The 16,781-nt window shown below is 36.4% G+C and overlaps 1 protein-coding gene across 4 annotated transcripts; it reads left to right on the top strand.

Moving 5' to 3' along the window:
- The first annotated feature begins 5,966 nt into the window (after nt 1–5,966).
- Nucleotides 5,967–10,762, top strand: LOC117633772 (CBL-interacting serine/threonine-protein kinase 24). 4 transcript variants are annotated; one of them, XM_034367532.1, is made up of 15 exons: nt 5,967–6,170; nt 6,562–6,734; nt 6,880–6,942; nt 7,099–7,170; nt 7,282–7,389; nt 7,500–7,574; nt 7,721–7,774; nt 7,942–8,067; nt 8,402–8,491; nt 8,801–8,923; nt 9,148–9,267; nt 9,584–9,700; nt 9,928–9,984; nt 10,090–10,164; nt 10,367–10,762. In XM_034367532.1, exons 2-15 carry the CDS (start codon nt 6,570–6,572, stop codon nt 10,460–10,462), a joined length of 1,341 nt encoding a protein of 446 aa, XP_034223423.1. In that variant the 5' UTR covers nt 5,967–6,170; nt 6,562–6,569; the 3' UTR covers nt 10,463–10,762. The 4 variants fall into 4 exon arrangements, with proteins under 4 accessions (XP_034223423.1, XP_034223422.1, XP_034223421.1 ...); XM_034367531.1 differs by having other exon boundaries at nt 6,492–6,734; XM_034367530.1 differs by having other exon boundaries at nt 6,473–6,734.
- The last annotated feature ends 6,019 nt before the right edge of the window (nt 10,763–16,781 follow it).

The following is a 16,781-nucleotide window of genomic DNA, read 5'->3' as shown; positions in this document are numbered from 1 at the left end:
TTAAAATGATTTACTTTAGGGGTGGTGTGCGCTAAATTTTGGCCCAAAAAAGCGTTTATTCTACAAGCAATTGATTACTGTCAAACACGTCCTACGAAATGGAAGTTGGCTTCTTCCGTATATACGCGGGACGAAACCCAATTGCCCACTGCACACATGCTACAAGACTGCGCCCAACTTTAAAAGGAGCCATGGGAGCTGGGACCCATTTCAAAACTACAACCGTCGGATTTTATCTTTGGTGGAATCCGACGGTAGAGATTGACTCTCTTCGCGCCCACCATTTTCCCCCAACCCAAACAACTGGCGCTTCGATAATAAAGTATGGCAGGATTTTTCGCAGTAATAGTTTCTGTACTCTGAAAACCCCCTGAGTTTAGTCAAAATAACGAATTTGCCACTTAAACTACTAACGGCCAGCGTTGCTTGAGCTGGGCCCAATACCTGAACGCAATTACCTGGGTGGAGCCCATGGGCCCACTGGATCGATTCAACGGTGAGCTTTGCACCGCCAAGGCGTTGGCATCTCACTTGCTCCATCATGGGTAAATTTGTCATTTCAGTGTGCTGAGATATTTTTATTTAACATCCTGTTTATTATTCTTTAGTCATTTCTTTATTGTTTGGTTTTGAGTCGTTTTGACGAATGTGGTTTCGTCAATGTGTGGATGATTGAGACTCGATATGCAGGAGAGGGAGAAACATTTATATAAAAAGGAGATAGCATTATTGTGCTATTTTCGGTTAATCATGATATATCAATCGTGATATTTTTTTTATGTAGTAATATATGATTGATTGAAGATGGCAAAACACTATTATTCATGTTTCATTCAAGGCTTTTTGCATGAGATGACAAAATTGTATATGCGCAGGTATATGTGGCCTTCACCAGAAAGTTTATATTTCAATTGAGGGTCGCTAAATTTGTTGGTCCAATATGTTGAAGAGTATAAAGTATCTCTATTTTGACAAAATAAATACAATATGTAATGAATGGTTACGCTACTAATATCATTGAGGTATTTTGTGATAAAACTCTACATCTACTAGGTTATTTAAGTGGTTAAGTTTTTGACAATATATGTGTTGCTAGTAGTGGGCCGTTAATATGTGTCTGTGAAATTTAACAAAATAGAGCTATTCTTCCATACTTACCCATTGTGAATTTGTGAATGGTGTTGCGTTAAGTTTTTGTTAATCACCCACAAGCACATGAGTGATTATCAATGTTCTTACTTAAAATTAGACTCATTTAAACTTCAGTTTTTAAGCCACACAGAAAGAGAAGAAGAATTTGTAAATCTATGAAACAGGGAGAATGCTTTTGTTTGTTTGTTAGCCTTTATTTGGCATTGATGTTCTGAGAACCTATCTGCATCTCTCACATGCCACATCCATTATTTGGCAAATGGAACCAAACATGGCAGTAGTTTCGAGGGTGACTTGGTGAAGGGTCATTTTCCACATACGTACTTCCAACTATCCAAAATGAAAAAGTCTCATTTTCAAATAATGTTATCAATTAGTCACTGTAAATCACATTTTATCTCTTGTCAGCTTGTTCTTTTGCAATGTGCCTGTTGTCGAAATTTATGATATAATGAATGTGTTATCTTGTAGGAGAAAATTCTCCTTATGCTGAAATGAGAGGTGGAGATGCTTGAGTCTAAGTTGAGCCGAAATGAAAAAATAAAATTAAAATGATGATAGGTTATTGGTTCGATATAAATTTGAGAGATTGAGAACCGTGAATTATCGATTGCCACTGACAATAATCCAAGTTGCAAAAGTTAGGAAGTAGACTGATGAACACTGAAAAAGCCACAAGAGTAGAGATAGCGAGATATTAATTTATATAATACTATGTAATAGAAAATCCTCTTGTAGAATAGACCCTTTAATTATTTAATTAGCAATATATATAGAATAAAAATACAGGAGAGTGAAAGAGATATAAAGCAAATTAATGGACTGAAAGAGAAATATATGTAAATAAAGATCCAACTTGTGTGATGGAGGTTCCATGTGCATATAGTCCTCAACATTATTAAAAGGCAAACAACCAAATCAATTTCAGCCCATGTATCGATCCTCTCTCTAGCTTCCTTGCAGCCTCCACTAAGAATGAGCAAGTCGTCAAAGTGGGAACCAGTTCACTTGCTTTAATTTCTTAAGTTTTAACTTCTTTCATGCCGCTGTCTATTAATTTTCTTGTCTTTCATTATCTTTATTTTAGGTTAATTCGTACATTATCTTCGTGTTATTTTGTTGGCTTACAATCTTCATGCTCTACTTTCACTTTCATTTCACGAGAAATTATAAAATAGTACGAATATACCATGAAGAGCAAGAGAGATGGGTGACGAAGGTTGGGGACTATGGGTATTTTGAAATATAAAAATTAAATAAGTCCAGTTGTAATAAAGTAATTGATTTCTTTTTTAAAATGAATATATGGCGAAATTTGAATGGAAGTATCATAAGTTGACGTGGTATATCTGTACTATTCTATAATTTCTCTCATTTCACGTACATTTAAGATTTAGCTGAGATTGTTATTCCATTTCAAGCTCATATGCATGTGTAAGATAATCCTATTCTCAAAATTTCTATTTATTTATTTATTTCTAAGAAATCCTCATACCAATTAGCAATTTCCCATTTTATTATATTAAGGAATTTTTGTAGAAATATCACATGAACTTATAACTCAATTTCAATTTATCACCTTAAAATTTTTTTAAGAGAAATGTCATCTTAATTTTTCAAAACCCATGATTTGTCATATGAGTTTAACACCATTTAATTTCCCATCCATTTTAAGGGTATTTTAAAAATGAAAAAATCATTATAAAACAAATTGTATAGCTTTTAAACAATTAAAATTGAATACATATATATATATATATTACCTTCCTCCATCCCTTGTGCGCCACTGACGGCTCCAACCAATCTCGCCCACCATAAAATCCATTCCCTCTTCCCTCTTCATGGCCCATTTTTACATTCCCTCTTCCATCCTCCCCTTTCTCCTTCTCTTTCTACCATGAAACACCTACCCTCCACACACAAATTCCCTCAACCCACCTAAACTAAGTGCATATTTTTCTTCTTCTTTTTTCTTTTTGGCATTTTCTATTTGCATATTGAAAATTTGTGAAGAGGCAGCTACCAAACCAACAATTCAGTAGCCTATAGATGGTGACCAAGCAAACTTTACATCCATCAACAGAAACACAATGGCATAAGTTAATGAAACTATGAAGACAATAAACTGGTTGGATTTTGGGTGGGAAGCTTAATTAACTTTAAATTAGGTATCTGAAATTTTCAGACATGCTCAATGAAAAGCATAATTTTTTTTTTATACATGCTCAAAAAGGGAGGGGGAGAGAGAGAGAGAGAGAGAGAGAGAGAGAGAGAGAGAGAAGGGGGGGTAATTTTTTTTTTTATACATGCTCAAAAAGGGAGGGAGGGAGAGAGAGAGAGAGAGAGAAGGGGGGGGGGGGGTGGGAGGGGCTGTACAATGTGTTTTGGGGGCGGTTGCGGTTGTGGTTGGGGTGGGGGAGAAATGGAGAGAGAGGTCCCTTTTTTCTCTCTTTTTTTTTTCCTTGAAAATGGAATGACTAAAAATAACCTTATAAATGGATGTAAAATTGTATGATGTTAAAGTCAAATGACAAATCATGGATTTTGAAAAATTAAGATGACATTTCTCTTAAATTTTTCTTTAAGGTGACAAATTGAAACTAAGGTATTAGCTTAGGTGACATTTCTTAAAAAGATCCTTATATTAATGAATTTATGACATCATTGTCCATTTCCAAGTTTGGGTTACCATGTGGCCATCCCAGTTCAAGTCGAAGGGTGACATTAGGTTAGGTTGGGGCCCTTTAACCATAAAATCAAAATAAAAACTCCATGTTATATAAAGCCCATTATTTACTTTATGATAGAATTCCACTTTTTTGCATTTATTATATTTATGGAAAATTATAGGGACATTTTGGAAAAAACTAAAAGAGAGAGAAATATTTTTAAAAGAACCTAAAATGGACAAAAATACCCTTATTTATTTTTAGATTTTATAATGAATTCTTTATATTTGCATGTATTTAGTTTGAAAGTTAAGGGCTTTTTCTATCCTTTTTGGACAAGTTTTTACTTTTTCTAAAAGTGAAAGTTTTTTTTTGTGACGAAAACCTAAATTTACTAAAATAAAAGGGTATGTCATGACCAAAATTCTAATTTTTACTTTTATTTTTGTTTATAGCCCAAAAGGTAGAAAAGGCCGACTTTCGTGATGGTTAAAGTAAAACGCACCGTATCCTGACCGAATCAGAACAGTATGACATGCAATCACTCCAAATCTCTACCTATAGCGTCATCTTTGTTTTGTTTATATAAAATAATTAAATGATCAGCTCGAATTTAAAAGTGTTGACTTTACAAGTTGAACTGTTGATGAAGCTTTACATCTAGCACCCATAGAATCAAGAAGCTTACATCTAGGACATGTCTATCTATGGCTGGCTATGAGATAGGCTTGCAAATGACAACTCAGCTTTTTAATTAAACCGTGTTTAATTAGAACATCCCTTTGATAAGCACCTAGATATATAATTAATTCTTTAATTAATCCAGTTGGTCTTATATTTTATAATTGCTTCACCTAAGTCAAACCATAAACAGAAGAAGACATGGATGGTTTAGCTTAGATTGTAATCTTCTATTGAATTGTTAATGCAATCTAAATAGCAAAACTATGGGATAGATATCCCAACTAAGATTGCAAACTCAGAATAGTAAAAAAAATATATAAAACTTGAAAAAAAAATCAAGCCATAACAATACAAATAAAATTCCCACAAATAAGAATTTATTCGATCATGCGTGATCGTTAGTCAACGAGATGCCGGCGTTTAGGAACCTCCAAGAATTATCATATTCTCAGCTCCTAGGCCGTTCACTGGTTCTGTTGGGGCTAGGCAGAGTTTAGTTGTTCGCTCATGGCTTGCTTTGTCCCCACAAATTGCAGTTGTGTTGTTCAGCAAAGACCCTTCTATTGTTTCTTTCACTGGAGAGTTTGATTCGCGGGTTTTGGTCGAACCCAACATTGATTTCACATAAGCCAATAACTTTGTCATTCATTTCTTGCCCATCATTACTTTGTTTAAATGCAGTGCATTTTAGTTGATAGCATAGTCCTTGACTTAGCTATATGCTAAAATGGAATGTTTCTGCAAGTTGTGTCACAGTTTTTAAAGGCCTTTTGCAGAAAAGCAGATTTTTTTGTCTTTTTTGCTGTGTATTAAGAAGAAGAAGAGAGTTGATGGAGTGGAGCTAGAACTATCGTATATTAAGAAGAAGAAGAGAGTTGATGGAGTGGAGCTAGAACTATCGTATATTAAGAAGAAGAAGAGAGTTGATGGACGAAATTATCAATTTACCCCCATATTTAATGAAAATATTGACATAATATAACGGTAAGACCAATGGAGCGAATAATATAGAGTTGATGGACCATTTGAATGAATAATTTAATTGAGAGACCAAAATATAAATCGGATATAAGTTTGAAGATCATTTGAGTAATTTATCATATTTTTATTTGATTAAAAGCAGCTTCAATTTTGTACAACTAAAAAGACAAAATAAATTAATTTATTATTATTATGTGGTGAAATTTTTGAGTTGTATTTGTCAGTATTTTAAACACTTTATTTATCAACATTCTTGATACTAAAATTCGTTTAAGCAACTCTATAAATAGTAGTTTAATGCTAATCACATCATGTATATATATATATCACGTGGCAAACGGTAAATTACGAACTTATAATTTATTGTAGATAGTAATTACCTTACCGACCAAAAAAGAAACTCAAAATCAAAACATATTTATAAAAAAAAAATGGTATATATTATTATCGGTCGAACTGTATAAATACTCGTAAGAACGTCACGTCATCTGGAAATTTCATAAAAACAAGGCGAGCTCCGACGTAATTTCCACGTTCAGCGGTTAAATTTGGACTACTCTCTCTCTCTCTCTCTCTCTCTCTCCAGCCTCGGCCTCGTCGGAGCCAACCAGAGACGCAGCTTAATTCGGGCACCTGGAGATACGAAAGCACATACCTTGGATATTCTCATATTCTCATTATCCGGTAAGACCCCTGCCGGATTATTCCTCATTGTGTTCTCATTCTCTTGTCTTTCCAATTTTCGCTCTCTCACTCCGATTTACCACCTCCCGATTCATTAGTGGTCAATTGATTGCTGAAAATCACAACCACGCGAATTGAATTCCATAATTTTCGACTTGTCTCTTCGCTCCATGATCCGTCGCTGGGTGCTTCGGTTCCCTACAATCTTCAATACAAAAAGATTCGATCTTTTCTTAATTAAGAGCAGTGCTAAAACTTGGTTTTATTGAATTTACATTTTTTTTTTGGTTTGGTGTGTGGAGTTTTTGTTTGTCTTGGCAGATCCTAAATTCTGAATTTCCGTGAATCGAAGAGTTTGGTTTTGTTATTTTTGTGGGAAATGAGCTTACAGAGATAACAATGAAGAAGGTGTCGAGAAAGGTAGGGAAGTATGAGGTTGGGCGAACCATCGGCGAAGGAACATTCGCCAAGGTTAAGTTTGCCAGGAACATCGAAACCGGTGAAAGTGTGGCCATGAAGATTTTGGCCAAAAGCACCATTCTCAAGCACAGAATGGTTGATCAGGTATTCACTTGCTCTTCCTTCCTTCAATCCCAAATACAATTTGACACACACGTAAAAGTCAATATGTGTGTTTAAATTTTGGTGTTATATGATTGCTCCTACTTGGACTAAATGACTAGGCTAACTTCTTTTAGTTCTGTTTCAGATTAAAAGAGAGATATCCATAATGAAGATTGTCAGGCATCCTAATATAGTACGGTTGCATGAGGTATTCTTATACTTCCCCGGATAATCACCTCATTTCTTTGAGGACTTTTCTTGTTAACATTAAGAAATTGCTATATATTCTCTTCTTGACATCACCGCTGATATGGCTTTTTTTCTTTTCCTTGTCACTTTTGGCTCTCTGATTTCAAAATTCTAGGTTTTGGCAGGCCGGACGAAAATATTTATAATTCTCGAGTTTGTAACTGGAGGAGAATTGTTTGATAAAATTGTAAGGTTTCTTCTTGAATTGGGACCATCGTCATTATAACCAACTCACTTACATTCCTGTAGGTTTATCCCTTTATTCCAGAATATTTTAACACTTAATTTTGATTTACAGGTTCACCAAGGAAAGCTTCCTGAATATGAATCCAGGAAATACTTTCAACAGCTCATAGATGCAGTTGCCCATTGTCATAGTAAGGGTGTGTTCCACAGAGACCTGAAGGTGCAAATCAATATTTAGTTTGACACTAATTTTTCTACTTGCATTTGTGATTTCTATACAGTGCTGTGGTCCTGAGTAGTTCTGTATTTTCTTTGTGATATAATTTGCAGCCCGAGAATCTTCTCCTTGATTCTTATGGAAATTTGAAGGTTTCTGATTTTGGACTAAGTGCATTGCCTGAACAAGTAAGAATTATCTCATTCTATATGCATTCTATCAAGCTTGAGAAGTTTACTTTTTTTAATATGCTTTTCTTAAACTTTATCCTTTCTTCTTCTCTCCTCTTCTATCTCTCTGACTAATACTTCTACATTGCCTAATCTTTGAGCAGGGAGTTGGTCTTCTTCACACTACGTGTGGAACCCCAAACTATGTTGCGCCTGAGGTACATTTTTTATACACTTCACTGTTGCATTCACACCATCCAATCGATGAGATAGATACCTTGTGACTTGGTATTGTGTGCGAAAAAAAAAGAAGCAATAATTATAGAAGTCAGGTGGAGAGAACAAAATCTTATGCTAAATATGTTATGCTACCACTGCCTAACAGGTGCTGGGGGACCAAGGTTATGATGGCGCAGCTGCTGATGTTTGGTCATGTGGGGTCATCCTATATGTTCTAATGGCTGGATATCTCCCATTTGATGAGACAAACCTTCATACCCTATATAGAAAGGTACGCTGCCATTGTTCAACATATTGCAGTGTCCATGCCTAACACAATCATTTTCTTCACTATATATCTTAAAATTTTCGTTTATGTTCTTTTCTTTCCTTCTGAGATGTCTTATATATTCACACTATCCTATTGTATTCCTATTCACATACTTTGTTGTACCGCAGTATCAGACATACAACCAGTATAGTCTCCAGAACACATTTGTGCCTTTATCCCCCCCTCCTTTCACTTCTTGTCACTCCTACAATTATTCTTTATGGACGTTATAAGAGCATTTTATACTGCACAAGCGTGATAGGAGCTTCTAACCGTTCATTTGGCTTGTCTGTAGATTAATGCAGCAGAGTTTTCCTGTCCATATTGGTTTTCTCCTGAGGCAAATTCTCTGATACATAAGATACTTGATCCTAATCCTAAAACTGTGAGTATTTTATTTCAACATATGCAGATATTAGTAATTTCCAAGACAATTGATTTAAAGATCTATACGGTTAACGGTTAACTTCACATAGTATTTTCATGATCAAATAAAGTGTGTTTGTACAAGTATTTATCAAAAAAATTCTATGTTTATTGGAAGCCATATGCCCGTAGAGTATGTGCTATAATAGGGAGGAGGGTCTTGGTTTACTTATAATGTCAGTTCAGGGAAAAGAAAAATATCTGCATTACTGGGACAAAGTTAATGATTCTCCTTTGCTTTCTTTAACTGGTTCATGTGTTAATGCAGCGTATTCAGATTGGAGGAATCAGAAAGGATCCTTGGTTTAGGAGAAATTATGTGCCTTTCAAAAATGGGGAAGATGAGGAAGTGAGTTTGGATGATGTTCATGCAGTGTTTGAAGATATTGAGGTTGGTTGGTGATTTGTTTGTGCTACACTCTTTCTTTAAGTAACAAATTTTCCAATGCAAGTTCCACAATTCATATATGCTTATGAAGTATAGATTATAGATTAGTAGGGTACAGTAAATTAATGATAATGTGATGGCTTTCATTGTTTGCCCTAGTTTATGCATTTCAAAGTCTATTTGGTACCTAAAGTATAAAGCATTTGTTCACTATCGGTTTGTCACAGGACCAATATGTAGCAGAGAGATCAGAAAGTAAGGACGGCGGTCCATTATTAATGAATGCATTTGAGATGATTACCCTATCCCAAGGGCTAAATCTATCAGCATTGTTTGACAGGAGACAGGTATAGTTGTATGCTTTCAGTACTTTTGCTGCCACGTATTTCTCACAAATCTCTCGTGCCCAATTACTGCTTCACAGTTTGACAAGTATTCGTTTGGCTAGGCTTTAACTTGTTATTTTGTCAAAACATGTAACTTAGTACTTTTTTCTTATTCCTTGTATGCTATGTTTCTCTTCTTTTCTACAAATTGTTACTACTTTTTCGTTGGAAATACAGATAACTATTTCTTTATATTCCTGCAAATTGATCGAATTTTGTAGTACTATATTTCTCTGTCTTTCTGTCTCTCAAGTTTCATTTTTTTCCCCCCTTGCAGGATTACATAAACCGGCAAACTCGATTTGTTTCCCGAAAACCAGCTAAAGTTATAATTTCAAATGTAGAAGCTGTGGCAGAATCAATGAGTCTGAAGGTCCATACCCGTAATTACAAGGTATGATTTGTAGTGTTGGCCTTTACTTTATATAATCAAGTTTTTGCACCTTGTTACATACAGTCCAAACATTGACTAACGATCTTGGTTGAGGTATGAGTTTACCTTGTGCTGTGGATTGGAAGAAAATATGCACTGTGGATGATGCTACCTGAAAAATCCTTTAGTTCTTCCTTTTTTGTTTGATATAGTGTGTTCTGATCTCGTGTATAATTTTTGAACCACAGACAAGACTAGAAGGAATATCTTCAGATAAGGCCGGACAATTTGCAGTTGTCCTTGAGGTAACTTTAATATTTGTCTGCATAACCATTGTAGTTATCCTTTGAAACGAAGCCTTGATTTCAGTAAAATCACTGTTTAACATGATTGTTATCTTTTCTATAAAGGTTTATGAAGTTGCACCATCCCTTTTCATGGTGGATGTTCGAAAGGCTACAGGAGATACTCTTGAATACCATAAGGTTAGCTTCTACTGGATTTCATAAGTTCAGGTCTATCGTTAATGTTTACTAATCATACTTGGCTGCTCAAATATGATTTTGTTTTTGGTGGGTCTCGAGTTCTCAAACCTGATTCTTATTTTGTTTCTCCTCCTCGTAAACTCTCTTTGAAGATTGCATGCTTGCATCAGTTAATTTATCTTTCCTGTGATTCTTTTTGCAGTTTTACAAAAATTTATGCGCCAAATTAGAAGACATTATTTGGAAACCAAAAGAGGGTATGGCTAGTTCCAATTTGCTTCGAACAATGACTTGCTGATCCATTTCCTTGGGGTGTGATGCAAATCAGTGTGCAGCATTCTAGTGTGTTCTCCGTTGGGACATGTACTGAAAATAGACAGCATACTAGTGTGTTCTCCGTATGTGGTAGTCTTTGTATTTTTGTTGTTGTCAGTTTTGGTTTCAATATTGTTACGCCTACAATCATGAAAAGAAAATCTAGTAATTTTCCATCGAAAGATGTCACCGTGTATTTAGTGTGTCGGAAATGATCCTCCCAATGTATAATCATGAAGATTGTTTATTTAATCCACCAGCGTAGCGGTTTCTTTATGATTCTGTAAGTAATTCTCTCTTGTATCGAGTTTTTCACGGCAAGTTCATGACATGGGATTCTGATGAACATCACCAACGGCAAGCACAATTCTTGGTTCGTTTTTTTCTTTTGGCCCTTTTTTCCTGATTATCCAACTAGACATACAGCCCAAAATTCTTTGCAAACGAAATGTCTTGAACGAGATCAAAATGAGCACTAGTTTACCGCCTTCATGTCATGATATGTTTTTCTAAAGTATATACAAAACGGCAACAATCGAAGTACTGGTAATCAATTAGTCTCAATTTTAAAGAGCAATGCAACCCATGAAAGTAGTAGGTAGACTTAAAACTTATGAAAGAGTAAACGGGGTGAGATTAATCAGTCTCTGTATCAAATATATATCATAAGCTGCTACTTAGTACATAGGAAGGAAGTGGGAAGGAAAATGATTAGGTTGGCTAAGCTAAAACAAAATGTTCAAGGTTGGAACAACTTGTTCCTGCATTTGCATTTCCATGAGAGGAGATAATAGCTTTCATCTCCCTGATTTGTATTTGCAGTCTTGAGATGATTATTCCCATGGTGTGCAGAAGCAACAAGAGTGGGCGTGCAAGGTATGCAACCCATGCACCTCTTAAGACACCTAGGAGGACTTGAACCCAACACCATCTCCATTTGCTCTTTCAAGCCCTGATGATCACCATCTCTCACCAGCACTGGCTCAGCTTATAGAAAGAAGAAGAAAAACCAGAAGAAATCAGCAAAACCAAGATATTTTTTTAGTATAACAATGTCTCAACTTAAATGGGTTCTTTTCAGTTACCTGAATTGGAAGGCAAGAATGTGAGAGAAAAGATAAACACCATAATGACTGTAATCTTTAGCTCATTCGTACATCTTCTTGAAGAAGCCATCATGGGATGGGATTATTTGGGTTTTGCGGGGTCTCAATAGGATGATGGAGGGAATGACTTCGTTCTGAAGCTTTTTTTTTCCTTTAATTTTCTTTTTATTGGAGCTAACTGTCAGTTTGTCTGTCTGACTTTAGGTTTCAGCGTGAATGACTGAAGTTACAAGTTTTTTCTTTTTCATCTTTTTCTGCATGAATTGACTTTTCCTTGCCTCCTTTTCAAATTATTGGTGTACAAATTACAATATAATGCTCTCTCTACTTTGTCATCATTCAAGGTCAGGAGGCTTTAACCTGTTAGAGCATTTTCACCAGTTGCCTCTTGTCATGGCAAGATTAGCTATAGGACAGGCACTATTTACGTGAATGGTGACTGCCCTAGCCCCCTCCAATAAAATGTGTTTCCAGCAGTTGGGGCTTGCCATGGCAAATACTATTCATTTTTTTGTTTTTTTCACAACTTTGTTTACTTAAATAATTAATTTGGATAATATTTTCGGATAAGATTTTTGGGTTCCTACGTGTCAATACTATTCATATCGGATAAGATTTTCGGTTTCAAATTTCAGATAAATTTCGGATAAATTTCAAATTTCAGATACATTTTAAAATTCAAATTTCAGATAAATTCAAAATGTCAAATTTCATACATTTATTCAAATTTCGATTTGAATTTCAAATTTCAGATAAGATTTTCACCCTCTAAGATTGCGCCGCGTGTCATATCTATCTGTGTACATTTTTCTATAAAATCAGAGGTTCAGCTCATACCTCCCACACCAATTCTTCTCTACATTTCCATTTCTCAAATTTTAGATTTCATTCTCCATTCTCAATGGCAGACATGGAAGAGGTTTTGGAGAGGCAAGAGCGAGAAACTAGAGAAAGAATGCGTAGACGAGCTGCAAGCAAAAGGGCGCAGAGAGAACTAGATGAGCAACTTGGCATAGCAGTTGCTTTGCTGGAGGAAGAAAAGCAGGCTCGCCGTGGTTCACGAGAAGGCCGTCGCCCAAATGTGGACAGACATAGACATTCCCGGGGTAAGAATCTTATGGAAGATTATTTTATCCCACAATCTCTGTACTATGATGTTCATTTTCGAGGGAGATATAGAATGCAACCCCATTTGTTCAATAAAATCATGCATGATATTTGCAATTATGATGAATATTTTGTTCAAAAGAGAAATTGTGCTTGAAATTTGGGACTTCTTCCAGAGCAGAAGTTCACAGCTGTGATACGAATGTTGGCGTATGGGTCATCTGCTGATCAGGTGGATGAGATTGCTCGGATGGGGAAGTCCACTGTTTTGGAGAGCTTGGTGCGATTTTGTGATGCAGTGGAAACTCTGTACACCAGAGACTACCTCCGCAGACCTACGCCCAGGGACCTGCAAAGGCTTCTCCAAAAATGCTGAGTCTCGAGGATTCCCTGGCATGATTGGTAGCATTGACTGCATGCACTGGCAGTGGAAAAATTGTCCAACTTCTTGGCAAGGGGACTACGGAAATAGAAAAGGGCAGAAAAGTATCATCCTGGAAGCAGTTGCTGGTTTTGATACATGGGTTTGGCACGCCTTCTTCGGAGTTGCCGGATCTCAAAACGATTTGAATGTCCTAGGTCAATCCCCGGTGTTCAATGATGTTTTGAGAGGTGAAGCCCCAAATATCACATATGAAATTAACAATACCATCTACCAGACCGGGTATTATCTAGCTGATGGCATATACCCAAGGTGGACAACATTTGTGAAAACAATTCCACATCCCCGATCCCATAAGCAAAAATTTTTTGCTCGCTATCAAGAGGGGTACAGAAAAGATGTTGAGAGGTGCTTTGGTATCCTTCAAGCTAGGTGGGCTATTATCAGGGGCGCGGCACGTCTATTTGACGAGGAGGTGCTTAGGAGTATAATGATGACTTGTATCATCCTCCATAACATGATTGTGGAAGATGAATATGATTACGATGCTGATGACGTGTATGAACCAAATCCCATGGACACGGCCCTAACACGAATTTATGAAAAACCAGTGGGGCCAAATGGAGAAGCAGTGCAGCATGAACCGTTGGTTAGAGACGGTAGTTTCATGCCCCGTATGATTGATCGCTACACGGAGATGCAATCGTCCTATATTCATGAACACCGTCAAGTTGACTTGATGGAGCATTTATGGGCGGTGAAAGGCAATGAAGGAAATGAAGGTGAATAAAGTGAAGTGAAGAAGTTGTTTTTATTTTATTATGCTTTGGTTGTGGGTTGTTTATTTTTTATGCTTTGGTTGTGGTTTGTTTTATTTTTTATGCTTTGGTTGTGGTTTGTTTTATTTTTTATGCTTTGGTTGTGGTTTGTTTTTTATGTATGGAATGTTTTGAATAAAAAGGAATTTTTGTTGAATATTTTCTTTATTGACTAAAAGAAAAGCAATACAACTAATAATAAAATAAAATACATGAATTAAACAAAACAAAAAATACAATGAAATCAAAGGTACATGAATTAAACAAAAAAAAAAAATACAATGAAATCAAAGGCAAGTAAACTAAGACATGAAAGGCAAACAAACTATTTTAATGGTTTCCATCATTTAACCAATCCGTGTTGCTAGGTCCATCGTCACGAAAAAGTCTTCGTCTCATAACATCCCTTCGTTCTAGCTTCCAAAATTGTTTTGTTTCAGGAGACATATGGCTTGTATCCATGGCCATGGTTTCCCGATCTTTTTTTTCAATGTTTTGTTCGCGTACATACTCCCTTTCTTTGCGTACATACTCCCTTTCTTTTGCATATTCTACTTGAACTGCCATATCGTGCTCTTGTTGTTTCAAGTCCATTTCAATTCTCATGGCTTGGTGCTTTGAAAGTTCCTCCAAAAATTGAGATGCATTCTTGCTAGAATTACTCCCTCTCTTCGCCTTCGCCGCCTTCCTCCCAATAGGCCTTGGATTATTTTCAATGGGTGAGTCGGTACTCATCGGGGAATCCATAGGTGAATCCGATGCCGGCGTCTCATGAAGTGGAGTCTCGTTCAAGACTACCGTCGGACCGGTTGGAATAATTTGGAATCTCTTACAAGTCTTCACCACCTCCCAACAATGGGTATGGTTGAAACTTTTTTTCCCTTGGCCAGTAGCACCAAACCACATTTGTGCTTGTATAATCTATAAAAAAAAAAAATGAAATGGAAATGCAAGAGAATTTTTAAAATATTGGCAATGCAACATGTAAAAAAAAACTAATGGAAATTAAAGAAATAAAAAAAAATGCAACATGTATTAAAAAAAAACTAGAGACATATTAACAAAATATATAAATTGCAAGAAACATTTAAATAAAAATTAATATGACATAGAAATTAATAGAAGAAAAATGACAAATAATTTACCTCATTGCTAAGATTTTCTCCGCTTCGATGGTTGTCAATCGCTTTTGCTAAGGCATTTCTCCATTTCCCCAACTCTTTATTAAGAACTTTCCACCTACTGGATAATGCCATTTCTGTACGTGTAGAACCAATTGCCCTTTCACAAAATGCTTGATGAATTTTTTTCCACATATGAGAAAATTTAATCTCATTGCCCGTTACTGGACAATGACTAACTTGGACCCAAGCCTCACACAAGCTAACATCTTCCATCATGCTCCATGCCCCTCCATTTTCATTAGAAGAACCCATAATATGCTAGAAAAAAATTACAACTTCAAAGTGAAAAAATATTGAATAGAAAGTGAATAAATTTTGAGGAGAAAGTGAACAATAGTAGAAGGAGAAGAAAATATATGAGGATTTGGTGTTAAAAGTGAAGAGTATTGGTTGGTATTTATACACAAAAAATTCTGTAATTTTTGTGTATTTTTTTAAAAAAAAATTCGATTTTTTTTCAATTTTTTTGGCAGAAAAATTGGCTGCCGTTGGATTGAAGAAAAAATTCCAATCGGAGCGACCAGGGGCCACCACGTGTCAAAGAGCCGTTGGCGGCACTGTAGCGCTGAGTTGAAATTTTTTTTAACGTTGGCGCGTGCAATGTACGCGCCAACGGTAAAAAAAAATTCAAATCTCCAAGGCTGACGCCAGCATGGCGTCAGCTATTTTGTCCCAGACCTCGGGCCGAATTCGCCTTCGGGCCTGCCCGTTTTGGTGGGCCCCACTCTCGCCCGGGCTGAACCTTTGCTGCTGGACTTCGTTTTTTGCCCCAAACCCCCCCAGCCCAAGTCCACCAGCACTGCTGGACTTGCTCTTAGATTATCCCCCCTTGCTTTGTTTTCTACAAACAACACATGCCATGGTATTGACCCCATGATTTTGATGTCTCATCTATTATCCGCATGCGATTGCAACAAGGAAAAGAACTCACTCAACTATTTCCCCCAACGCTTCCAATTCTCTCTCACATCAGCTCATATGTGTGTGTGTGTGTGTGTGTGTGTGTGTGAGAGAGAGAGAGAGAGAGAGAGAGAGAGAGAGAGATGGAAAATAGTTGGATTTTTTCTACATAATTCTACGTAGAATTGCATTAAGGTGTTATCTTAAGGTGTGTTACCAACATGATCATTTTGATTGATGATGAGAGGGGGTCTGATATGTGCTCTGGGAATGCACTCTCATAGTCAAGATCAAGAGCCCATGCTTTCCAGGACTTGCAGAAAGAAGCTACTTTCTGCAGTGGTGTCATAAAATAAAACAGCCTCCTTTGTGGATTTACTCTTATTAGCCTAAAGAGAACCAACAATTTGCTCAAAAGGCCTCCTTCAGTCCATGGATTTCTTAAAAGATAGATGTATTTTCTTCTGCTTTTTTCTTTCTTTTTTTTTTGGTTGGTTTTGGGTGGCTAGGAGGGGGGGTTGTGTGAAAAACATAATATGAATGACATGATTGAAATTGGTACTTCCTTTTTTCAGAAACAGGGGAGAATCTGTACACAGTCTAACCTGCTCAACATCTCAGGCTTCAGAACAACCACATGGTTAGAGGACAGAAATAGTAGGCTAGGAGGCTAGCACGGCCAGACCCTTATCTGCTATTATTTTAGAGATTTATACATAATACATGCATAGATAGGACAAACAGTCATTCATTGATAACAAAATCAACAGTCGGGTAGCCAAAATTGCCATTCTTTTTCTTTCAT

The sequence above is a fragment of the Prunus dulcis genome, chromosome 7, assembly GCF_902201215.1.
Source record: "Prunus dulcis chromosome 7, ALMONDv2, whole genome shotgun sequence".
In the NCBI taxonomy this organism is placed as follows: domain Eukaryota; kingdom Viridiplantae; phylum Streptophyta; class Magnoliopsida; order Rosales; family Rosaceae; genus Prunus; species Prunus dulcis.
The sequence above is the reverse complement of the archived record's forward strand: the minus strand, read 5'-3'. Positions and strand labels throughout refer to the sequence as shown.

Excerpts from the sequence above, each read along its gene's own strand:
- LOC117633772 (XM_034367532.1), top strand. The coding sequence starts at position 6,570 with ATGAAGAAGGTGTCGAGAAAGGTAGGGAAGTATGAGGTTGGGCGAACC. Across the intron at positions 8,924-9,147 it reads CAGTGTTTGAAGATATTGAG|GACCAATATGTAGCAGAGAG; the intron begins GTTGGTTGGTGA and ends GGTTTGTCACAG. Across the intron at positions 9,985-10,089 it reads AATTTGCAGTTGTCCTTGAG|GTTTATGAAGTTGCACCATC; the intron begins GTAACTTTAATA and ends TTTTCTATAAAG.